This window comes from Camelus ferus, chromosome 13 (genome assembly GCF_009834535.1).
Source record: "Camelus ferus isolate YT-003-E chromosome 13, BCGSAC_Cfer_1.0, whole genome shotgun sequence".
Classification (NCBI taxonomy): Eukaryota; Metazoa; Chordata; class Mammalia; order Artiodactyla; family Camelidae; genus Camelus; species Camelus ferus.
Genome location: NC_045708.1, coordinates 32,696,175 through 32,721,894, shown reverse-complemented (window position 1 = coordinate 32,721,894; position 25,720 = coordinate 32,696,175). Strand labels below are relative to the sequence as shown.

General features: G+C 36.3%; 1 protein-coding gene across 2 annotated transcripts in view; it reads left to right on the top strand.

Annotated features, from left to right (window-relative positions):
• The window catches only part of TESK2 (testis associated actin remodelling kinase 2), a 104,878-nt gene that overhangs the window by 57,681 nt on the left and 21,477 nt on the right, over nucleotides 1-25,720 (top strand). For both annotated transcript variants that reach the window (XM_032494135.1, XM_032494133.1), the window contains exon 4: nucleotides 11,667-11,715. In XM_032494135.1, coding sequence (XP_032350026.1) covers nucleotides 11,667-11,715 — 49 coding nt within the window. The remainder of the gene's footprint in view (nucleotides 1-11,666; nucleotides 11,716-25,720) is intronic.

The following is a 25,720-nucleotide window of genomic DNA, read 5'->3' as shown; positions in this document are numbered from 1 at the left end:
TCCCAGTCCAATTCATGTTGAGTGGAGGTTGAAGGGGAGCTCTTTTTAACATAGCACAGGGCCTCAGATTTTTCCGTTGGATCTTCTGCATCTGCTGGCAAGTGAAGGAAGAAAATATAGAGGCTAGGGTTAGATTTTTAATGGGACAGACCTGGAAATGATATAATCACTCCTGCCCCTATATCACTGGCCAGAACTCAGTGTTATGGTCTTAACCAACTGTTATAGACACTGGGAAATGTAGTCTACTTCAAAAGGAAAAGAGATGTGAACAAGTAGCCATTCTCTTCCACACATAACATTGCTGCCCTCAAGAACCCTCTGAGTAGAACGTGATGTAGAGGGCAAACCTGATAAGTGTTACAATAGCAGTTTAAGTAGAGTGATATGAGCATATAGGGAAGGGAAAGATTAATTTTAATTAGAAAGATGGACTAATTCTATCAACAATATAGAAGTTGGAGATCAGGACATATTTAGGAGGGGCAGGTTATATAACTAAAACAGAGAAACCCGGTGGATGTAACAGGAGATAAAGTAAGGAAGGTTGGGTCAGATCATTCAGATTCTTGAATAATATGCTAAGGAATTTGGACTTTGATTAGGAGCTGTGAGCTGCCGCAAAAAGTTTTTAAGTAGTCAGTAGTTTCGTAAGGGAAGGGGTTGTGTCTTGTTCATCTTTATATTCCTTTTATAACTATATGCAGAGGTAATATAATGTTGTCGTCAAGAGCACAGACTTTGGAACCCACTGTTTAGGTTTGACTTCTGACTCTGCCACTTATTAGTTGTATGACTTTGGGCCAGTTACTTAATTTCTCTGAATCTTAGTTTATTTATCAATTTGACTGAGATAATAAAAGTGTTATTGGGTTATTGTGAGAATTAAATGAATATAGTGTATAGTGCTTAGGACAATACCTAGACTCTTTAAGTGCTCTTTAAGAGTTAGTTGTTATCAGACTCATTGTAACCATTACCAGTGCCTGGCACATAGTAGGCGCTCAGTAGTTTTTGAGTGTCCAGAGTTATGTTTTAAATTTATCCGGCAAGTGTTTATATACTGTCATATGCCAGGCAAGAGAATGCTGTTGAGAAGCTTATGGTCTAGTAGGGGAGATGTAAGTCATGTTATAAAACCATCAAAGGTAGAAAATGATGATGCTGTAACAGAGTAGTGTGGATGGAGTGCCTTGGTAATTTAGAAGCATGCCAGTTCAGAAATACTTCTACTTAGAGTGAGCCACATTTGTTTGGTAGGAAAGGAAGTATTTGAAATGGACTTTGAGGTACAACCTATGTGGAAATGAGGGGAGGGGCATTCTAGGCAGTAGAAACAGCTTGAGAAGAAAAAGGCAAGGTATGGAAAAGCATGGTTATGACACATTATGGGAAATGTTAAATCATTCTACAGGAAAGACAGACAAATTAAGTCTCTGGTCTAGGTCTAGTTTACCAGTAGTATCAGAGTTGGGAGTTTTCTGTTATAGTCTTACTAACTTCACAATAGTGATCAGCCAGCTGTCTTTGGTCTAAACTGAGCCTTATTATTCAATATATGGTCCATGGACCAAGCAGCATTAGCATCACCTGGGTGCTTATTAGAAATTCAGATTCTTGGGTTCTCCCTGACCTATAGAATCAAAGCCTACAGTTTACATCATTTCTAAGTGATCTATTTCCACATTAAAATTTAGGAAGCACTGATCTAAAAAACAAAATGAATATGTATATAAAATGAAATTAAAAATAACAAAGTTGAATAATCACTCACTTTCAAGCACATGCATTAAGTAGCACATGCATTCTTTAACACCCCACTTACATCAATGGACAGATCATCCAGACAGAAAATCAATAAGGAAATACTCATCTTAAATGACACATTAGACCAGATGGACTTAACTGATATTTATAGTGCATTCCATCTGTAAGCAGCAGAATACACATTCTTCTCAAGTGTACATGGAACATTCTTCAGGATAGAGTGCATGCTGGCCCACAAAGCAAGCCTTCGTAAATTTAAGAACACTGAAATCATATCAAGCATTTTTTCTGACCACAATGCTGTGAGATTAGAAATCAACTACAAGAAAAAAAACTAGAAAAACCACAAATACATGGAGGCTAAATAATATGTTACTAAACAACCAATGCATTACTGAAGAAATCAAAGAAGGCAAAAAATACTTAGAGACAAATGAAAATGCAACAATCCAGAACCTCTGGGAGGCAGCAAAAGGAGTTCTAAGAGGAAAGCTTATAGTGATACAAGCTTATCTCAGGAAACAAAAGCAATCTCAAATAAACAACCTAACTTTACACCTAAAGCAATTGGAGAAAGAACAAATGAAACCCAAAGTTAGTAAAAGAAAAGAAATCATAAAGATTAGAGCAGAAATAAATGAAATAGAAATGAAAAAACAATAGAAAAGGTAAATTAAAAGCTGGTTCTTTGAAAAGATAAACAAAATGACAAACCTTAGCCAAACTCATCAAGAAAAAAAAAGGAGAGGGCCCAAATTAATAAAATCAGAAATGAAAAAGAACAGAAATACAAAGTATCATAAGTGACTACTATGGGCAACTATATGCCAACAAAATGGACAACCTAGAAGAAACAGACAATTTATTACAAAGGTACAATCTCTCGAGACTGAACCAGGAAGAAATAGAAAATATGAATAGACCAATCACCAGCACTAAAATTGAATCAGTAATTTTGAAACTCCCACAAATAAAAGTCTAGGACCAGATAGCTTCACAGGCGAATTCTAGCAAACACTTAAAGAAGAGTTAATGCCTATCCTTCTAAAGCTATTTCAAAAATTTTCAAAGGAAGGAGCACTTCCAAACTCATTCTATGAAGCCATCATCACCCTGATACCAAAACCAGACAGAGATATCATGAAAAAAGAAAATTCCAGGCCAATATCACTTATGAATGAATATAAATGCAAAAATCCTCAACAAAATACTAGCAAATTGACTCCAATAATACATTAAAAGGATTGTACACCATATGATCAAGTGGGATTTATCCCAGGGGTGCAATGATTTTTCAGTATCCACAAATCAATCAACGTGATACACGACATTAACAAGTTGAAGAATAAAAACCATATGATCATCTCAAAGACAGAAAATCTTTTTTTTAACATTTTTTATTGATTTATAATCATTTTGCAATGTTGTGTCAAATCAGAAAATCTTTCGATAAAATTCAACACTTATTTATGATGAAACTCTCCAGAAAGTGGGCATAAAGGGAGCATACCTCAACATAATAAAGGCCGTATATGACAAACCCACAGCTAACATCATACTCAGTGGTGAAAAGCTGAAAGTATTTCCTCTAAGATCAAGAACAAGACAAGGATGCCCACTCTCACCACTTTAATTCAACATAGTTTTGGAAGTCCTAGCCACAGCAATTAGAGAAGAAAAAAAAAAAAAAAGAAATAAAAGGAATCCAAATTGGAAAAGAAGTAAAACTGTCACTGTTTGCAGATAACATGATACTATACATAGAAAATCCTAAAGAGGTGACCAGAAAACTGTTAGAGCTCATCAATGAATTTGGTAAAGTTGCAGGATACAAACTTAATATACAGAAATCAGTTGTATTTCTATATACTAACAACAAAATAGCAGAAAAAGAAATTAAGGAAACAATCCCACTTACCATTGCATCAAGAAGAATAAAATACCTAGGAATAAAGCTACCCAAGGAGGCAAAGGACCTGTACTCTGAACACTATAAGACCCTGATGAAAGAAATTGAAGACAACACAAACGGATGGAAAGATATGCTGGATGGAAAGATATGCCGTATTCTTGGATTAGAAGAATCACTATTGTTAAAAAGGCCATACTACCCAAGCCAATATGCAGATTCAGTGCAATCCTTATTAAGTTACCAATGACAGAACTAGAACAAAAAAATGTTAAAATTTGTATGGAAACACAAAAGATCCTGAATAGCCAAAACAATCTTGAGAAAGTAAAACAGAGCTAGAGGAATCACACTCCCTGACTTCAGACTATACTACAAAGTTTCAGTAATTAAAAGAGTATGGTACTGGCACAAAAACAGACACACAGATCAATGGAACAGGATAGACAATCCAGAAATGAACCCATTCACTTATGGTCAGTTAATCTACAACAAAGGAGGCAAGAATATACAATGGAGAGAAGACAGTCTCTTCAATAAGTGGTGCTGGAAAAACTGGACAGCTACATGTAAAAGAATGAAATTAGAACATTAACACTATATACAAAAATAAACTCAAAATGGATTAAATACCTAAATGTAGGCTGGATACTATGAAACTCCTAAAGGAAAACAGAGTCAGAATACTCTCTGACATAAATTGCAGCAATATTTTTTCATCCATCTCCTAGATTAATGGAAATAAAGGCAAAAATAAATAAATGGGACCTAATTATTTATTTATTTGTGTTTAGTGGAGGTACTGGGGATTGAACCCGAGACCTTGATGCATGCTAGGCACACACTCTGCCACTGAGCTTCCCCCACCTCATGGCACCTAATTAAACTTAAAAGCTTTTGCATAGCAAAGGAAACCATGAACGAAATGAAAAGACAGCCTACAGAATGGGAGAAAATATTTGCAAATGATACAACTGACAAGGGCTTAATTTCCAAAATATACAAACAGCTCACATAGCTTAATATCAAAAAAACAAACAACCCAATCAAAAAATGGACAGAAGTCCTTAAATAGACATTTCTCCAAAGAAGACATCCAGATGGCCAACAGGCACATGAAAAGATGCTCAGCATCACTAATTGTTAGAGAAATGCAAATCTAAACTACAATGAGGCAATACCTCACACCAGTCAGAATGACCATCATTAAAAAGTCTACAAATAATAAATGCTGGAGAGGGTGTGGAGAAAAAGGAACCCTCCTACACTGTTGGTGGGAATGTAAATTGGTACAGCCACTATGGAGGACAGTATGGAGGTCTCTTAAAAAACTAAAAATAGATTTACCATATGATTCAACAATCCCACCCCTGGCATTTAGCTGGAGCAAGCTAAATTCAAAAAGACACATGCACCCCAATGTTCACAGCAGCACTAATTACAATAGCCAAGACATGGAAGCAACCTGAATATCTATCAACAGATGAATGGATAAAGAAGGTGTGGTATGTATATACGAATATTACTTAGCCTTAAAAAAGAATGAAATAATGCCATTTGCAGCAACGTGGATGGACCTAGAGATTATCATATTAACTAAAGTAAGTTAGACAGAGAAAGGCAAATATCATATGATATCACTCATATGTGGAACCAAAAAAAAAGCCACAAATTTTATTTATAAACCAGAAATAGACTCACAGACGTAGAAAACAAACTGTGATTACCAAAGTGGAACGTAGGGGGAGGGATAAATTAAGAGTTTGGAATTAACAGATACATGCTACTATATATAAAACAGATAAACAATAAGGACCCACTGTATACCACAGGGAACTATATTCAATTTCTTATAAGCTACAGTGGAAAATAATCTGAAAATATATGTATATATATGTATGTATATGTATAACTGAATCGCTTTGCTGTACACCTGAAACTAACATTGTAAATGAACTACACTTCAATAAAAAGATCTAAAAATTAAAAAAAAATTCTTTCTTCCTGAGCTAAGTAATTCTAGCTAGTGTGATTTTGGGTGGTGGTAAATGGAGAATAAGAATCATTCAGAATATAATTTTTTTTAGATTCTGTCTCATCCCCCAAAATATTTGAGGCTGCAGCCACGGCTTAGATTTTGACAAAAGTAGCAATAAAATTTTCAGTGAAAACTTACTGTTGATATTAAATGCTTTTGTAGGCATGTATCACTTCCCTGTTAAGGATGAGTAATACTTCCCTTTTAAAGTATATTCTTTTTATAGCAACTGGAATGATTAGCTCTGTTCAAGCTCTTCTTCCAATGTAGATCTAACGCTTGTCTCAGCTTGCCAGCTCTGTGACACCATTTTGAATGTGCTGGTGGTGGAAAGGAAATGAGGTTGAGAAGATCTGGCAGAAAAGTTTCACATAGAGGTAGAATTGTGCGATACCACTGTGATGTGGTGATGTGAGTAGTGGGTGGGGAGGACTGTCACATGAAGCCAGTGCCTGCCTGAAGGTGTCTCTGACATCTCTGTGGATGATGTAGTCATAGTGATGTTGGGCCTGGGGAGAAGGGAAGCAAGGGTATATATCACGCAGAAACCAAGTACTTTCAGCTTCTAGGAGACCCATAACTTTAAAATGTGCCATTGTTTTGATAGTAGAATCCTATTGTCTAGCTTCTATATAAATATTTGATTAAATAAAATAAATACCGCTTGGCTTCCCAGCCATATACTTGCTTCTAAATGTTCTTTCTTATAAAGTGAGTTTCCATTGTGAAATTAATTTGGTGATTATTGGTTTTTCATTCAAGAAATGTTTGTTTAGCATCTTATGTGCAAAGCATTGTGTGTCAGGCATTACATGTAAGAAATAAATGAGATGAGACCTGTACTCTTAAAAACCTTTCTTACAGTCCAGTCTGGAGAAGCCTTTAGAAAGTTTAAAAAAAGAATTTGCAGGGGTAGGGAGGATATAGCTCAGTGGTAGAGTGGTAGAGTTCAATCCCCAGTACTTCCTTTAAAAACAACAAACAAACAAACAAACAAAACAAATTCTCTCCCCCCTGAAAAAAAATTTTTTTAAAGAAAAGAAGAATTTTCTAGTGCTTATTGTATTCCAGGAGCCCAAGTTATCTCATTTTATCTTCAGAATAACCATATAGGCTAGGTAATATTAATGTTCCCATTTTACATGTAAAGAAACTGAAATACATGAGAGGTCATCAGTTAAGTGTCAGAGCCAGGATTCATATTCAAGCAGTTTGACTCCAGACCCTGGATCACTTCACTTATGCTAATAAGCACTCTTTCAAAGGAGGGTTCTAATGGTACTAGGGGGTGGGAGGAGAGAGAAAGGATTAATGTTAATTGAGGGCATCATTGAGGAGATCATTGTTGAGAAGATGAAATGTTAGCTGATCCTGAAAGGATAGTTTTCAGTACATAAATGAAGTCTTCCAACTCAGGGAGGAGCTTGAACTTAATAGGTCATAAAAATCATTTATATCTTTCAACAAATCTTTACTGAGAGCTTGCTTGCTGTGTGCAAGATACTATACTAGGTACTAGAAAGCCAGAGGTAAGTAAAACTCTGAATCTTCCAAAGTAAGGCAAGTTACAAGAGTGATGTGGGAAGAAGGTAGGTTATAAAGAGTGTAGGAATGAATGAAAGTTAAGGAAATGTAGATCGCAGTAGTAACCTACCCTCAAAGTTTGATAACAAATGAAAAGAATGAATTAGAATCATGTTTTAGGGAGAGGGGCAAGGGATGCATGTTTTTTAAGATGGATAAATGTAAGTTTATTTGTAGGACAGAACCAGAGGAGAGGGAGAGATGGGTGAAGAATAAGGCTCATGAGAAAGTGTGAGCTTCCAAAGATTAGTTGGAACAGATCATGGAAAGTTTTAAATGCTGTGGTAAGGAATTTTTACATTATTCTATGAGGAGAAGGGAGCCATTGAAGGTTTATAAAGAAGGAAATGACATATTTTCTGTTTTGAAAAGGTAACCCTAATAGCCATCTAAGGGATGATATAATTTAGAATTGTTAATAATAATGGAATAAAAACCACTAACCTTTATTTGATCATGGGCTAGACATTGCTAAACACTATACCTGAAACATCCCATTTAATCCTAACAATCCTTTATTTATTTAGTGTTATTTTCAGGTCCATTTTTTTGGATAAGGAAATTGAGATTTATAAAGATTAAGTAACTTGCTTAAGTTCCCCTAGGTAGATATGGATAGATCTTTATGCTCTAGTGCAAGGGTCAGCAAATTTTTTCTGTAAAGGACTAATAGTAAATATTTTAGTCTTCACAAGTCATACAGTCTCTGTCACAACTATTCACCTCTGCTGTTGTAGCACAAAAGAAGCTATAGACAATACCATGGCTGTGTTCCAATAAAACTTTATTTAAAAAAAAGTAGTAAGCTGCAGTTATTAACCCCTGCTAATGCCCATTGTAGTTTAGAAAGCTGTAATGAAGGAAGAAATGTAGCTTACTGTATTTTACTTTACTTTTTTGTTATGGTGGGGATGAGAATAGAATTATCCTTTGGTAGGAATACCATTTAATCTCAGAGAAGCATCCTTTCTAGAAGAGACTCACTAGAAACAGCTATTTATGCATACAATTTAACCACATTCTGCAAAATACCCACTTAACTTTTTATTACAATTGCTTTCCAACCAAATCACTCCTAGAATGAAAGCTCTGGGAAAGCAGGGACTTTGTTTTATTCATTCTCCTGTCCCTAATGCCTTACACATAGTGGCCACTCAATATAGTTGTTTAATAAATGAACGACATACTGATTCTCATAATTCCAGTGACTGGGGAGTTGTACAAACACTTAGAGAAGAGTGACACTTTTTTTTAAAGATACCTCTACAACGGCAGCTCCCTCAGATCGACTGTTTTCTCATTTATCTTGCCCAGAATTCTTCTGCTCTAGTATAGCTTCCTCTCTTACCAAACTAGTTTCTGATACTAACTGAAACTCTCAGATGCTCTGTCTGCATAGCTTATAGACGCTGTGCCATGCTGGCCAGAAACATCCAGCATTCCAGATTGTCTTTCAGCACCCTGTGTTACTTATGCTCATTATTCATTAAACTTACCTATCCCACATCCCTCCCCTCACTGTCTTCCATATTAGGTAGTGAATTTCATAGCAAAGAAACTGACAGATGAATGGGTTAAATGTCCCACTTTCACAAAGCAGGGAGTGGAGGTAGAGAGAACAGTTGGGGAATGGTAGGGAGAGTAGGCATACATAGACACCAGCTTCTGCCCAGGCACCTGTGACCAAATTAGATTCTTACCTGGCCCACTTCTAAGTTATAATTATGAAAATTGCTTATTTTTTAAAAAACTCTTACTGTATACTAGTAACTGTGCTGTGAACTTTATATTCATTATTTCATTCAGTCTTTCCAATGACCTTATGTTACGGATACTATTATCCTATTTTACTGAGAAGGAAACTAATGCTTGCCCAGTAAAGAGTGGAGGTGGTATTTGAACCCACACTCTCTAACTTCAGAGCTCTTTAAAAATTTTTTTATTTAACATAATTTTTTATTGAAGTGTAGTTGATTTACAATGTTGTGTTAGTTTCTGGTATACAGCATAGTGATTCAGTTTTATATATATATATATATATATATATATATATATATATATATATATATATATATATATTCTTTTTCATTATAGATTATTACAAGATATTGAATGTAGTTCCCTGTGCTTTACAGGACTTTGTTGTTTATTTATTTTTATATATAGTAATATGTATATGCTAATTCCAAGCCTAATTTGTCCCATAAATTTCTTTTCTGTGTCTGTGAGTCTCTGTTTTGTAAATAAATTCATTTGTATCATTTTTTAAAATTGCACATGTAAGTGATATCATACGATGTTTGTCTTTTTCTCTCTGATTTACTTCCCTTATTATGATAATCTCTAGGTCAGCCATGTTGCAGAGCTCTTTTAACTACTCTATTTTGCTTCCTGTTTATTCCTAAGCCCAAAGTAAGTTTCAGCTAGTCACTGGAGCCTGCATCCTATTTTCAGTATTACCTAGATATTCCCTTGGGTTCTTTCTTTTCTGCAGTCCCCACCATGTCTCTGGATGTACTTAGAGAAAACCTGTAGTCCAGAAATCACTTCTTGGAGAAACTCTGAAATTTTCACATTAGTAATTTTGATTGAAGCAGTATGTCTTTAAAGCTCGGCTGTGACACTGAAGCTAACCTCACTCAGTTGCTTAAGTTCAACAATTATTTACTGAGTGAGCATATTCTTTTCGAGGCACTGTTAGGTGCTGTGAGCACAGGGAAGACTGTGACCCAGACTCTGCCTTCATGGAACTTTATGGTCCTTTCCAGCTCTGTCACTGCTCTGCCTTCATTCTCACTTGTAGTCAGTCTCTTCCTTTTCCCTTGCCCTTCTAAACTAGAATTACTTGAAGCTTGTGGGGATTGTTTTTTTTGGGGGGGGGGTGTAATTAGGCTTATTTATTTATTTATTTAAAATGGAAGTACTGGTGATTGAACCCAGGACCTTGTGCATGCTAAGTGCGTACTCTACCATTGAGCTATGCCCTCCTCCCCCTGGTATTGTTCATGAAGTTTCCTTCTTGACACCCCAAGCCCTGAGTGCCACTGGCTTTACGTCATTTATCTTCTCTCACTTTGTGGTCATTGTCAGTCATAACAATTTATTTTATTTAAAAAAATTTTATATATATAAATATAGCCTGTTGGTTGAAAAAACTTCAAGTATAAGTGTGAAAAAATAAAACCTTCAAAAAAAAGTGCCCTAAAAAATAAAAACCACCCTTTACCCTCTCAGTACCATTTATTACTAATACTTCTAGACATTTTCTATTAATATACACAATTTTTTTACAGCTTTTTTTTACAGGATTTTATAGCTTGATGTTTTCATTTAACAGTATAGTTTAGGTATCTTCCCATATCAGTACATAAAGATTCTTTTTAATAGCTATATAGTATTCCAACCTATGGATCATACAATATTTAACCAGTCTTTTATTGGTGGGTATTTAGATTGACATACACTGGTGAAATAGATGTCTATTTACATGAAGTTGCTCACCCAAACTGAGTATATTTATAAGATAAATTCCTAGAAGTGTAATTATTGAGGCAATTAAATTTTTTGCTAGATATGATCAATTAATTATCCTTTGAAAATGTTGTGCCAAGAACTCAGCAGTGTTTCCTGTTCCTAATTTCCTTACCTTTTGGACAACATTTGGCATTATCATTCTTAATGTTTGTTTACTGATAGATTTAAAAAGTAAGATCTCCTTGTTTTAGTATACACTTCCCTAATTATGAGGGAATTAGAGCACATTTTGATATTATTAGCCCTTTTACTTATTTTTCTGTGAATTCTATTCATACCTTTTGCTTATTTTCCTATTCAGTTCTTTTTTAAATTACATATTTAGAATAGTTCTTTTTTTGTTAGGGAAGTTAGCCGTTTGTCATCCAGCAAATGTGGGTGCTCCCAACCTCAGTTTGTTGTTTGTAAATTACAGACCTTCAGATTGGGTGGTCCAGCCCACGTACTTTCTAGATGAGGAAACTGAGTCCCATAGGATTAATGACCTTTTTGTGAGCATGTAGTCAGATAATGGCAGAGCTAAATCCAGCATTAAGTTTCTTTGCTTCCAGTTTGGTGCTTGTTCCATTATACCCTGCTGTTTGCTTATCAGGCTTGCTGCTCTCCCTCTTCCACCATTGCTTTTTACCACAAAGTCTTGCCACAACCAGATGTTTCATGATAAACTTAGAAATTTACAAAAGTGGTATCAAAGTTTGAGAGGCTACAGTGTTATACAGGAACCCAGTAGACTTCACAAGTATTGGATTGTTTCTAATGCATGGGCAACTACACTAGTTATGTTCATGTCCTTTTCACTTGTTTAAAAAAAACTTTTTTTTGTTTGTTTTGTAGGTTCATGGGTGTATGTGTACATCAAGGACAATTGCATGCACTTACAGAGGTGAGACTTCAATAAGTGTGTTGAAGTAACTTCTTTGCCTTAGTTTTAGGATTTATGTAATTCTTCCTCACATATGTACGCAAATTATGTGTGCATGTATGTTTATGCAAAAGTGGCACTGTTAACGATACTTTCTTCTGTAGCCTGGAGACGAAGGCCATATCTCTTAATAGTCTTGGATTCCCTAATAACACTTGGTGAGTACTCTGGGAATGAGTGCTCAAATATATATTGGTTCTTGCTACTTGGATGACCCCCTGCTAAGCTAAAGGATGGCATCACTTGACTGCAGACTTTATCATGGCAACAAATTCCCAGACTACCCAGAAGTGTGTGGTATCCTGATCTAAAATTCCACAGATTTCCAGACTACCCAGAAGTGTGTGGTATCCTGATCTAAAATTCCACTGTTGCTGCTCCAGTTTCCTGATTGGAGAAATCTACTCCTTGGAGTCAGTTTATATCTCTTCTCATTACATTTTTAGCCTCTTCTAGGTGGGTAAATAGGTGTTAGTCATTACTCAGCCTCTGAGGACCAGATAATCCTCTCTAGAACTAAGGCTTCCCAAATTCAGGTACTGGGTTACCAGCTTCAGAATTTGCTTGGGTGCTTCTTAGAAACAGATCCCTGGAATATTCTAGGTCTAGTAGTTCTTTGTAGGGCACGTATGTATTCTTAAAAGCTCCTCAGATTATTCTAATGAGCATCTAGATTTGAGAATCTATGCTCTAGAATGTTTTCACTTTTCTCCTTGAGAAGTAAGTACCAAAATACAAAGTGAACAAATTTAGGAAGGAAAATTGTTCAACAGAATTTGCAAGAGCATTGGTTTCCTGTTGGCTTGGTAGCTGGTATTAGTCCTTAATATCTTATCAAGGAGGGACCTGTGTGCCTTTTTTCTCAATTACTGAGGGTACCAGAATGTGGAATGTATGTAGCTATGTCGTGCTTCTTACATGGAAGGCCAAAGAAAGTGGGTTAGTGAGGTGGTTAAGAGCATGGGTTCTGAAGTATTGATTGCCTAGGTTTGAATCTTTCTATCAGCAATGTTTTCATTTGTAAAACGGGAATAATAATAGTAGCAACAATAACAACCACAACCACAACAACAACAGTACCTATCCTGGGAAGTCTAGATAGAGAAGAGGACTATAGCTAAGCCCTAAAGTATTTCAGTTTTAAAAGTCTGGGGGAGGGGAGAGTGTAGCTTAAGTAGTGGAGCTTGTTCTTAGCATGCATGAGGTCCTGGGTTCAATCCCCAGTATCGCCTTTAAAAATAAATAAACTTGGTTATCTCCCCCAACCCTTCCAAAATAAAATAATTAAATAATATGACGATAAATAAATAAAACATTTTTTAAAAACCTTAAAAAAAAAAAATGGGAGTCTTGGGGGAAGGGCAGGTTGAAAAGGAATGGCTAGTGAGATAGGAAGAAAACCAGAAGTGTGTTGGCCTGGAATAGAAAGGAAGGGGTTTCAAGGCGGAAGGAATAATTATGTAATTGTGGCAAATGCTGTTGATAAGATGATGACTTTACAGTGATATTGTGAGGATAAAATGTAAAATGCTTGTTTAACACAGTGCGTGGCATATAGTAATTGCTTAATACATTTTAATTGTTACAGCTTTTATTAACAGTGACTAGTCCCTCCTGAACTCCTTGAATTGTCAATATTTTTCATTTGGTAGTTAGTTCTGTACTGCTGTTACTGTCATTAAATTTTTAAAAAACTTTTACAAAGTATGACATAGCAGAGAAGCACAGATATGAAAAGTGTACACCTCACTAGGTTTTCACAAATGAACACACCCGTAACCAGCATCCTGGATCAAGAAACATTTTCTGTGTATTTCTTTTCTTAGAACTGAGTCTATAAATTCTTCAAAGACAAAATTCTCTCCTCGCCAGCCTTCTATCCACCAGAGCTCTGACACTAATAAACCAATAAACGCTTGTAAAAGTATTTGTTGCATTCCCTGTTTATATCATTGTTTTCTGAAATGCAAGTTCATTGGAAGTTCAGTTGGTTTTGCTGACAAAGAAGAACATACTTGAAAATCTGTAACCATGTCTCAAATTTAGAAGTGGGTTAAAAAAAAAATTTAGAAGTGGGTGTAGTAGAAATGGCAGAAATGAATGATCGTAATGCAGCATTCTCTTGGCCATGTTGCACTTAAATAACATTTTCTGTTGCTTATTTGTTTATAGCCATATACAACATACAGTAAGGGCTTTGTGAGTATATTTCCAGTCTCATTAATGAGATATTGATATAGCTTATGATATTAATAATCTTTACTATGATGTTAATAGGCTGATGGTTGAGAGGCCCAAATATCTAAATGTTCTTGCTTGTTTTCAGAAGGGGATCAGCAAAGGCCATCATGGCATAGATATCTGGAGACTGCCTTATAATTTCACTTGACAGCACAGCTATTAGTTTCACTAAAGGTCATAGAAATAAATTACTAATAACATCAAGCACACTGCTTGAAACTTGGGTGATTTTTAGTAAATATTTCTTGACTGGTGGAATGCCTGCCCTCCACCGTAGTTCTTACTTACCTTAAAACAGTTTATCAGTAATTGCAATAGTCAATCATAGCTCTTATTTATACCTGTAAAGTATTGATATTATCAGGAAGAATTTTTCTCCTATGCAGTAGTGGTCTAGACTTTTCTGGGCTTCAGCCATTTCCACAAGTCTTCACTGTAATTGTAGACATTAATTGAACTTGGAACAATTACTTAGGTGTGGTTTTTCTTTAATTGAAGTATAGTTGATTTGCAATGTTGTGTTAGTTTCTGGTGTACTGCATAGTGATTCAGTTATATACATTCTTTTTCATTCTAGATTATTGCAACTTACTGAACATAGTTCACTGTGCTGTATAGTAGGACCTTGTTGTTTAGATGTGTTTTTTTAACTACCTGTGGTAAGGAACAGACTTCTAAGTTTTTAAGCAAATGAATATTTGTTAAAGAGAAAGCAGTTTGATAAAAGATCAGGCAGAATCTTTCAAGTTTAATGAGTTGAATTAAGAATCCATATTGTGTTGAACAGGAATGCTCCATAAGTATGTCTCTATTTTTTCATTAATATGTCTTTGACTCAGAAAACCTGACCTTGTCTTTCATTTAGTCATGAGTATCAAGGAAGTGGAAGTCTTTGGTTTTTAAAGACAGAAAATATAACCCTATGGTCAGTTGGGTTATTGCTATGTATTATCCAACCACAAAACCATACAACAATAAACATTTTTCATACCTCTGCTGGTTCAGCTAAGCTGAGCTAGGCCCAGTTGGGCAGTTCTGCTGATCTCACTTGTGCTCACTCATGCATTTGCAGGTCAGCTGGTAGTCTGCTGTAGGCTGGGCTTTGCTGGGGCACTTTGCTCCAGCTGTTTCTCATCCTTTTCTGGGACCAGTGGGCTAACCTAGGCATGTCCTTTCTAAGATGATACCAGACTAGCGAAAGTATGCCAGCGCATTTGTGAAAGTGCTTTTCATTATTCTGCCTATGTTCAAGTTTGTGTGGCCAACATCCCATTGGACAAAGCAAGTCACATGCCTGATTCTATACTGGGAGCATACTGCAAAGTTACATGTCAAAGGGCATTCATTCAGTAAGGGGTGAAGAATTGGAACCTTCATTGCAATTTCCCAAACCATATAATTATACCAATCAGCACATCATAGTTATTTGTCTTTTCTCCTCTACTTGAGGGTAGAGACTTTCTCTCATTTTAAAAATTATAACTACCAGGTATCAAACACCCACTGTGGGCTAAGTGCTATGCTTGGTGCTTTATATGTTACAATTCTCACAATTCTGTAGTCCTATTTGCTCCATTTTATAAATGAGAAAACTAAGGCCTGGAGAAATTAAGTGACTTCCCCAAAGTAGGCTTTGGATCCACGTTCATCTGACATCAAAGCTATACTCTTTTCTTTTCTTTTCTTTTCTTTTCTTTTCTTTTCTTTTCTTTTCTTTTCTTTGTTTTTAATTATTTTTAGAGGGGGACGTAATTAGGTTTGTTTATTTATTTTTTAATGGAGGTGCTGGGGCTTAAACCCAGGACCTCAAGCATGCTAAGCTCATGCTGAGCTGTACCCTCCCCCAAAAGCTATACTCTTTCAATTACAACATGCTGTCCTGATTCGATTATGTATACCTCATAGTGCTGAGTGCAGGTTCTTGTATGTGTAGCATGTGTAGCACTTGTAGAATTTGTTTCTGACTAACTTTATATATTTTGGGTTATTTACAAAAGCTGTTTTCTGGTTATTGGATATATTAGAAGGGATTTGGATGCAAGTAACAGAAAATAGTTAAATGGCCTTAAGCAACAAAAGGACTCATATAAACTGGAAATCCAGCTGTTTATTAGGTTAGGGGTTGGTTTGAATAGATGTTATCCAGAGAGCCCATCTCTTTCCATCTCTTTGTTCTGTGTTTACATTGTCAACTTCATCCCAAGGTTGATTGTCATTCATAATCAAAAAGTAGCTGCCACCAAGTTACATGCTATATGTTTTCTCTTCCCTATCCAAGACAGAGGAGACTGGGGTGGGCTGGGGCAGGTGGTGTCAAAGAAAGAGAGAAGAGAGATGTGCTTCCAGACAAAGTATGCGTCATCTCATATGCTTTTTAAAAAAAGTTTGTTGAGAAGGGCACAAAGAGGGAAATGTCCTCATAATCAAACAGTTTGGGGAACCTCTTTGTGCAGAACCTCTTAGTGCCTAGAAGACTGGGAATTTGGTGAATGAGTAGGATATAAGGTCGTGGGGCAGGGGCCTCAAGTGACAGTACTCTCTGATCAAGAGTCAACAAAAGAATGGCTTGGTGGGTAGGACATTTGGGGTCTTTCTTGCCTTTTGTGCCATGGAGAAACTATTCTTTTCCCCACTGTGGCAGCGAGAACCACTTAGCTATAAACAGAGCAGTTGCTTGGCTTCTTTACAGCAGAGTCACCTCAGTCAGGCAGATATCTGGTACTGAAAGAAATGCTCTTCGCTCATGAGGGAATGGTCGGCCCTGCAGGTGGCTGAAGAGAATTTTAAAATTTACGTAGCCCTCACCCTCTTCTGACCATTTCCACACCCCCACCCCAACTCTATGACTTCTTTATTAAAGAATAATTACTTTGGAAATTCCTTGTTTGTGTGGGTTGATATGTGTTGTTTCTGAGTCGGTTTTTGTCAGACTTTTAAGAAGCCTTATATAACCAGAGAGCTTACAATGAAAGGAAACTCTGTGGGTTCAGTGACCAAACTCATGCATTATTTATAAAAATGAGCAGCCAGACCCTGATTCCAATTTCTTGGTGTGCTGTGATAGTGCCATTAGTTTTGCCTGCTGCTGCTTTTCTTGTATTTGTGTGTGTGTGTGTGTGTGTGTGTGTTTGTGTGACCCGGTACTGAGAGTTCTCCTGGCCTTATTTGCCTTGAGCCAGATGCAAAGTTGTCTGGTGCCTGCCTTGGGTTAACTTTGGCAGTGCAGCCACATCCTGTCTTTCAAGCATGTGGCTACTTTTCCTGTCCCTAGTCCTCCTTTGTTTCAATTTGATATGCCACTCCATAAATAATCTTCATTAAGCATACTTTGATAATGTGATGCTTCTGTTTAAAAACTTCTGTTTAAGATTATAGACTCTCTCTAATTGGATTTCAGAATATGAATTGCTCCCTTTAGTTAGGTAGGTCTGTTTGCTGTCTTCTATACATACTGGCCTTGGGTGTGCCTTCCAGGACTTGGAATGCCCTTCTCTCTCTTCTCCTTCCCACTTTCTAAGTCACCTCAAATTCCAGGTTCTCTAGTGTAGCTCAGTCTCTTAAATAGGGCCTATAGTAATACTCTGTGTGGCTGGGCCCATAGTGTATGTAAGAAAGCTGAATTAACTCCAGTGGAAAGAGCCAGAAGTCAAAAATGGTGTGTAATGTTACATCTCAAGTCCTGTCACAATTAGAAGCTTGTTTATTTCACTCATACTTGTAAAAGTAGCTAAAAACATTCCTGTTAATACATGTTGACACCTTTACTTTTGAAAAAGGTAGCTTTTATTTAATTTTTTGGTTTGGTCATTTAGTAATAAAAAATCTCTAAATAAATTGTGGTATATATTTTCTGCCCTTATTTTTAGTAACTCCCTATGACATTTGAGAAACAAGAATTTGAAGCTGGAAGTCTACCCCACAAATAATAGAAGAGTTCATTCAGTTTACTTTATTCTTAAAACAGTTTCCCCCTGACTTGCTAGCTTGCCTCTAGCTCATTTATTCATTCAAAAAGGTATTTACTGGGCTCCCATTATGTGTCCAGCACTATTCCAGGTACTGGGAATATAATAATGAACAAACAATAATCTCTGCCCTCATGGAATTTCCATTGTTATCAGACAGAGAAGTTAGACTAAACAAGAAAACAAATTGTAATAGACATGTTGTCAAGTGCTGTGGGATTTGCAATTTTGAATATGTGGATAGCGAAGGTATCACAGAAGAGGCAAAAATCAAGCAGGTAATAGAACTAGCTGTGTGAATATCTGGGGAAAGAGTGTTCTAGGCAGTGGGAAGAGCAAGCGCAAAGACATGGAGGCAGAAATGCCTGGGCCTGGTGTGGTTGAAGAATTCCAAAGAGGGTATGTGGCTGCAGCAGAGAGAATAAAAAGAATAGAAGTAGATGGAGGTCAGAGAGGAAACATGGGCCAGATCACATAGTGTCTTATAGACCATTGTAAGAGCTTCAGCTTTTACTCAGGATGAATTGAGAAGTCTTTGGAGGTTTTTGAGTAGAGTTATGACATGATGTGACTTATCTTTTAACAGGATCACCCTGACTACTGTGTGGTGAATAGACTGAAAAGGAGGCAAGGGTGAAAGCAGGAAGACTAGTTAAGAGACTGTTGCAACAGAGTCTGTGCAATAAATAGAGGCTATGCAAAAATGGGGAGAGAGGATGGTAACTTGGACCAGAGTGGTAGCGGTGGACCTAGTGATTCTGGATCTAGTTTTAAAGTAGAGAAAACAAGCTCTCCTGATGGATTGGGCGAGGGGTATGAGAAGGTGAAAGAAGTCAAAGATAACTGAGGTTTTTGGCCTGAACGTCTGAAGGATAGAATTGCTGTTGATGGAGATGAGGAAGGCTACAGGAGGTACAAGATGGGAGATGATCAAGAGGTCAGTTTTGAACAGGTTAAATTTGAGATATTTATTGAACATCCAAGTGGAAATAACTTCACAGAGCATTGGGATTCCAAGGAGTACTCTGAATGATGCCTTCCTTGTGCAAATTCTGTTTATTAACCTTTTCACTAGAAAATATTTTGTTGATTTGGAAGGAGGCATTTTTTTCAACTGCTGTATTACTTCCCAAATAACAATAATGAAAACCACTAATTAAATCATTTTTATTTCAATGTGCCAGAGTCTGCTAAGCTTCTCTCTCTCTCTCTCTGTATATATATAATGTGAATTTATACACATATATATACACACATATTTATACTTTAAAATAAATTAGCATGCGACCCCATGAAAGAGGTGATATTTTTTCCATTTTACAGATGAGGAATCTGAGGCTCAGAAAGAAATTAATTTATCTAAGATCTCTTAGCTAAATAGTAGAGCTGGGGTTGAGTCAAGTTCTACCTGACTATAATCCTATTTACTAGACTTTAAGCTCCTTAGTGCTGACTGTTTTGTTCCCTGCTGAATCTTCAGTAACTGGCACATAAAAGCATGCAATTAATGTTAGTTGGGTGAATGGATAAATGGATGGAATGAAAACTCCTTTCTAGCACTTGAGCTTCCAGCGGTTAAAAGGTTGCCACAAAGGCATTGCCTCTTTCAAGGTCATTTGATGAATCTTTTCACAATGTTGTTAGTGATACAACAGCAGAAGGATTTAGAAAATGCTTTAGGAGATTTCTAGCTAATCTTTCTCCTAATCCTCTCCATGACTGTGAAACTAGTGTGGCATTTGAATTCATAGAGCTCTTTGTGAGTTTAGGTTAAACCTGTTTCTACCAGAAGTTTTGACAAGTGTGTTTTTCTTAACTTGGTAAGTGGTATCATTCATAGGAATTGGATCTGTGTTAGCTCTTGAGAGCTGTTCCTTTGGATCCTGTAGCAGGTAGAACAATGGAGGGAGGGTGGTCTCCCAATATACTTCTTACGCATTCCTATTACTGAAGGGCATTTCAGCATTCCTACATCTCATACCTAATCACTATCTGTACTTTTTGTGTTTACTGCTCTTTATGTTCTTCTTGTTATCATGGTCACCACTGCGTGCTTAGATAGTAAACTCTTAGATCAGTAATTTCCAAAGTGGATCATAAGCATTTCTTTCCTCAACATACTCATTTTAGCACATTTCACCTTCACAAAGTAATTGCTTGTGTCTGTTTTCTACTCAGCAATTTTTAAGCAGACACTTTGTGTCAAGGACCAGTTTAAGTGAACTTCAAAAAGAAGAAGCTGTTCTGTGAAGGTGGCAGAACAATTGTCTAAAGCCTTCCGTAGTACTTGGCACAAGTGGCTGGTTAATAAATGTTTGTTAAAGTAATCAATAACTTGTAAAAGTATTAGAATAGTACTTAGCTTTTCTTTTCCTTCATTCCTGACCTCTCCTATTTTCTACATTTTATCAATCACCATGTCCTGACCATTTTCCCTCCTTATTATCTTGAATCCATTCGTCTTACTCCACTTCTTTCTGCCATCATCATCTCTCTCTTTTTTATATGTGTGTGTATATATATTTGAAGTATAGTCAGTTACAATGTGTGCCATCATCATCTCGTGCCACAACCATCTAAATTAGTCTCCCTATCAGTCTTGTTCCTCACCTTAAATCCGTATTATCCATGTTGCCAGCCAGAGTGGTCCTTTTAAAACACAGATCTATTTTTTAACAATTTTAGCATTTTTTAAGTGTACAGTTCAATAGTTAGTATTAAATATGCTTACATTGTGGTGCAACAGATCTCTAGCTCTTTTTCATCTTGCACAGTTGAAACTTTACACCTAAGAAACAATTCCTCATTTCCCCCTCCAGCCCCTGGTAACCACTATTCTATTTTCCTTTTCTATGATTTTGACTACTCTAAGTACCTCAGAAAAGTGGAATCACATAATATTTGTCTTTTTGTGACTGGCTTATTTCACTTAGCATAATGCCCTAAAGGTTCATCTGTGTTGTAACATGTGATAGGATTTCCTTCTTTTTAAAGCCTGACCAATATTCCATTGTAAGTATATATCTATATCTATATCTATATCTATATCTATATCTATATACAGTATTTTACTTATCCATTCATTTGTTGATGGACATTTGGGTTGCTTCTGCCTCTCGACTATGAATATGCTGCTTTGAACATGGATGTGCATATTATCTCTTTGAGACCTTGTTTCCAATTCTTTTGGATATATACCCAGAAGTGGAATTGATGGGTGATATGGCAGTTCTGTTTTGGGGGAACCACCATATTGCTTTCCATAATTATTGTACCATTTTACAATCTCACCAATGGTGCACAAGGTTTCTAATTTCTCTACATCCTTGTCAACACTTGCTATTTTCTGTTTTTTTGTTTTTATTTTGTTTTTATTTTTTAATAGTAGCCATCCTAATGGATGTGTGGTGATATCTCATTGGTTTTGGTTTGAATTTCTCATTTGTTGCAGAGACTGTCCTTTCCCCATTGATACATGAGGTTTATTTCTGGGCTTCCTATTCTATTCCATTGGTCTATATGTCTGTCTTTATGCACCACAGTGTTTAATACAAATCTAAGTTTGTTTTTCCTTGTATAAACCCTTCTATGGCTCCTCACTGCCTTCAGGATAAAATCAAAACATCTGATCCTGGTACTGATTATCTCTGTGGCCTCACTGCTCATTCTTCTTTGACCTGTTGGTTCTCTCATTTTTACACTACAGCTGTACTGAACCTCTTTCAGTTACACAAATGGGATGTGACCCTTTCCACCTCTGGGGCTCTGCACTAGCTTTTCCCTCTGCCTAGAATACAACCTTTCCATCTCCCATTGGTCTAGCAAATTCCTACTTAACCTTCAGGACTCAGCTTAGATATTAGTTTCTCTGGGGAGCCTTTTCTAACCTCCCAAGATTAGTTAGATACTTCTATATGCTCTCATAATACAATAATATATATCCTTGACTTTAATTCACTGTTTGCTCATGTACTTAGGTTATAAATTCCTTGAGGGCAGGGCCTATTTTGTTTGCATTGACATCCATCAGTTCCTTGCACAGTGCTTGACAATGATAGTTGCTTATCATATTTGTTGATTGAATGAATAAATAAATTATGAGTGGCATTTTCTGGCTCAAAAGCTACTCAGTGACTTCCTCATTGATTACAGCGTAGTTTTATAACCTTAGTCGCTTTCCAGAACTGCTTAGGATTTTTTTTAGAAAGTGCAGATGCCAAAATCTCACACAAGACCTATTAAATGAAGTCTTGAGTGAGGCCCAGGTGTCTGTATTTAAAAATAAATCAATAAAGCACCATAGGTTATTTTGATGCACACCTAGGGTTAAAACTTGGAACTCAGAATAAACTCTTAGCCTGGTTTCCTGGCCCTCTATGCTCTAGCATCATCTTGCCTTTTTCCTGCTAGGTCTTCTTCTCTTTAACAAGTACTCTATAAGTCAGGCAAACTGGTGTTTTTGTTTTTGTTTACTAAACACAGTATGTTTTCCTGCCTCCTTATTCATATTTTTTCTTCAGTACAGAATATGCTCTTTCCCTTTATTCTATAGAACTCTTCCCGCCCTTCAAGACTTGGCTCAAAGTCCACTTATTTCCCCATAAAACCTTTTCTGATTCTTTCTCTGCCACTGCTGCCCCTCCCTACCCCTCCCTTATGTGGTCAAAATGTTTCCGTTATTATCTTGTTATATAATTTTTTGGTACTTATTACACATTCTGCCCATGGATTAAAGTTATTTTTGTTTTAGTTTCTCTGCACAAGGGTAAGCTTCTAGAGTAGAAGGAACCCAGGCTTCATGGTCATAAGACATAGGTGCAGATCCACACTCCACCATTATTAGTTGTATAACCATGCACAAGTTATTTAAATTCTCTGGACTTGATTTCCTCATTTATAAGAAAAGAATGACAAGAATATTTCAAGATCTTGCAAGGTTCAAATGAGGTAACTGTGAAAGTGGTTTGTAAAACCAATTAGTTGCAAAAAAAAAAAAAACCAAACCAATTAGTTGCTGGTTATTATATATGATAGCAGGGGTAGTATCTTACTCATCTGTGTACTCCTAATCTCCCCAGCAGTACCTTGTGTTTAGAAGACACTTTACAGATACTGTCTGAATGATTGAGTAGCGGGGGAAAGGAAGCAAACATCTTGCATTATCTAAAAAGTAAAGGCATGGTAAAGTTCTCATGCATTTTAGTACCTGTATGATGGCTGAAACTCTTGCCTCATAAATGGAATAATTTCTAACTGGCTTCTTGCACTGTTCAGTCGTAAGACCTTTTGCATAGTCATCCTTTCTTCTGTAACTACTTTGCTCAACAATTTATTTTCTATCCAGATTAGCTGGTTAGTCAAACTAGAAGTGTTCCTTTCTGGTATACCCAAAAATAACAGAACTGAGCACTGGGCTTACAAATAAAACAACAGACATATTACCTGGTAAGTCTTTAAGTCAACTAAGGGGTTGGGATGAGAAAATATTTTACTTATTTTAATCAATAATTTATTGTACTTGGCAGTATCAGGGATACTTTTTAAAAAAATAACTTTTTTCCCTATTATCATACATATGCATTAAAGAAATAGCTAATATCTCTGGAATGTGAAGTGTTTTGCATGCATTTTCTTTTTTCATCTTATGATCTTCTGGGATATAGCCATTATTATTGCTATTTTATATAAAAAGAAACTGAAAATTAGATTAAATAATACCTGATAAGCTCTTCTCCCACTTTTACCCACTTAATTTTCAAGTCTTTGTTTAAATTTTTGCTTTACTATAGTGGCTTTTCCTAATGACCTTCTCATCATCTAGATTGTTACTTGGATTATTATTCTCTTTGATAGTACTCTTAACTTTTTCATTGTAACACACTCCATAACATATAATTCTTCATGTATTTGAATGTTTGTTTATTATCTCTCACCCATATGTCAATTCCAATAGAACTGCTACCATGTTCTGTTTACCACTAGCAACAAATAGGTAGCAGGTGATTGAAGAGATTGGGGTTGGGTGGAGGAAGGAGCAGTTTTCTTCAGGCACTGCCTTCACATTAATCTTGGGAAGCTAAAGACCACATTCATAGATGTTGGAAAGCTGGGGTGTTGACTGACCACAGTTAAGGAGGACAGTTGTGTTTAGCTTGGTTATTCTCTTCTCTAACTTGTTCTCTTCATAAAGCTAATATGAATTATTTTGACCCCTGGGCAAGGATATTATAGGAGGAATTCAATTGTATCATATGGGACTTAGAATGGATTGCCTTTCAGGTCTATTCTATCATATTATATTGTTATTCCATACCCTTAGGCATTGTTTTCCCTATAAATATATACCCTTGATCCATAAATAAGGACAATGTATATAATATGTTTATACCAACTAACTTATCCTGTACATAAGGGCATAGAAGTACTTTTCTGAGAATATCAAGAAGATAAAGAGACATTCATAAAGATAAGATAAGAGGATTAAAAATTTGAGAGATAAAAAGAGTATTGATCCTACAGGACCTTATAATCCAAGGTAAAGATTTTGAATTTTATATTAAATACATCAGCCAACAATTGAAGGATTTTTAGATTGGAGAGCAATAAGATATAATTTTCACTTGAAAAAATAGCACTTTGGCTGCTCTGGAGAATAGATTGTAAAGGGACAGAAGTGGGGGCAGGAGACTGGTAAGGAGAAACTTACAGATTATGTGAGAGATGTGGTTGGGTTGACTGGAGTGATATCTATGAAGATTTTTAAAGATCTGTTTTAGAAATAGTAACACAAGGTCTTGTGACTTTGATAAGAAAGTGAGGAATCAAATGATGTTTCTAGGTGGGTAGTGGTGCCATTTACTGAGATGTGGAAAACCTGGAGAGTGCAGCTAGAATACTTCTCAGCTGTATGTGTGTTACCTGGGAAATGGTTTTTGTTCTTTGTTTTAACATAACACTGCAATCAGCCATAGTCACTTCACTATTTAAGACCAGACTCAGTCTTTTTATTTCTTTTTAAGTTCTCTCACAATCTCCTTCCCTCAGAATTCTTCACACCCTTCTCCAGACTCAGTCTTTCTCTGAGCCTTTCAAGGATAGCACACCACATCTCAAGGTCCTTCCTTGGACAAGACCTTTCAGACCTAAGCTCTGAAGACTGAGGTAGCCGCTGGGAGTGACTCATGGAGAATGGTAAAGGGATTTCTATATGTAGATAGATGGTTGGGATACTTTATTTAATTCATTCAACTAGTATTTATTTGGGCTTATTCTGCCAGACACTGACCTAGGAATGGCATTGAATCTCTTCTCAGTAAACTCATGAAATGAAGTTAATCGTGTGCCTGGACCTTCTGAATTTATTTGGAAAGGGTTTCAGAATTCAGTGCCATGGTCATTCTCTGCTTTTGTCGTTTAGAAAAGTGTTTTATAATTTAGGATCCCCAAACCAAATCAAGTGACATCATATCCAGATAATGCTGCTTTGTTTGAATTGAGAACTGGCCTTAAACAAGCATTAGCTACTTCCCAGAGTACAGTGGCTGATAGAGGAAAGGTAATTGTGAACAAGTTGATAAAGTAAATCTAGACTTCACTCAGGATTAACCATCTGATTTTTCTCATTGCTCTCTCTTTAATTAAAGAGGTACATCCTTCTGACTCTCAAGATGGTCTAAAATCAAGGAAAATAAAAGGCTCTCCCTTTTCCCTTAAGGATGTAGATATCTATGTGTTCACCAGACCTCAAATTTGTTTTCTCT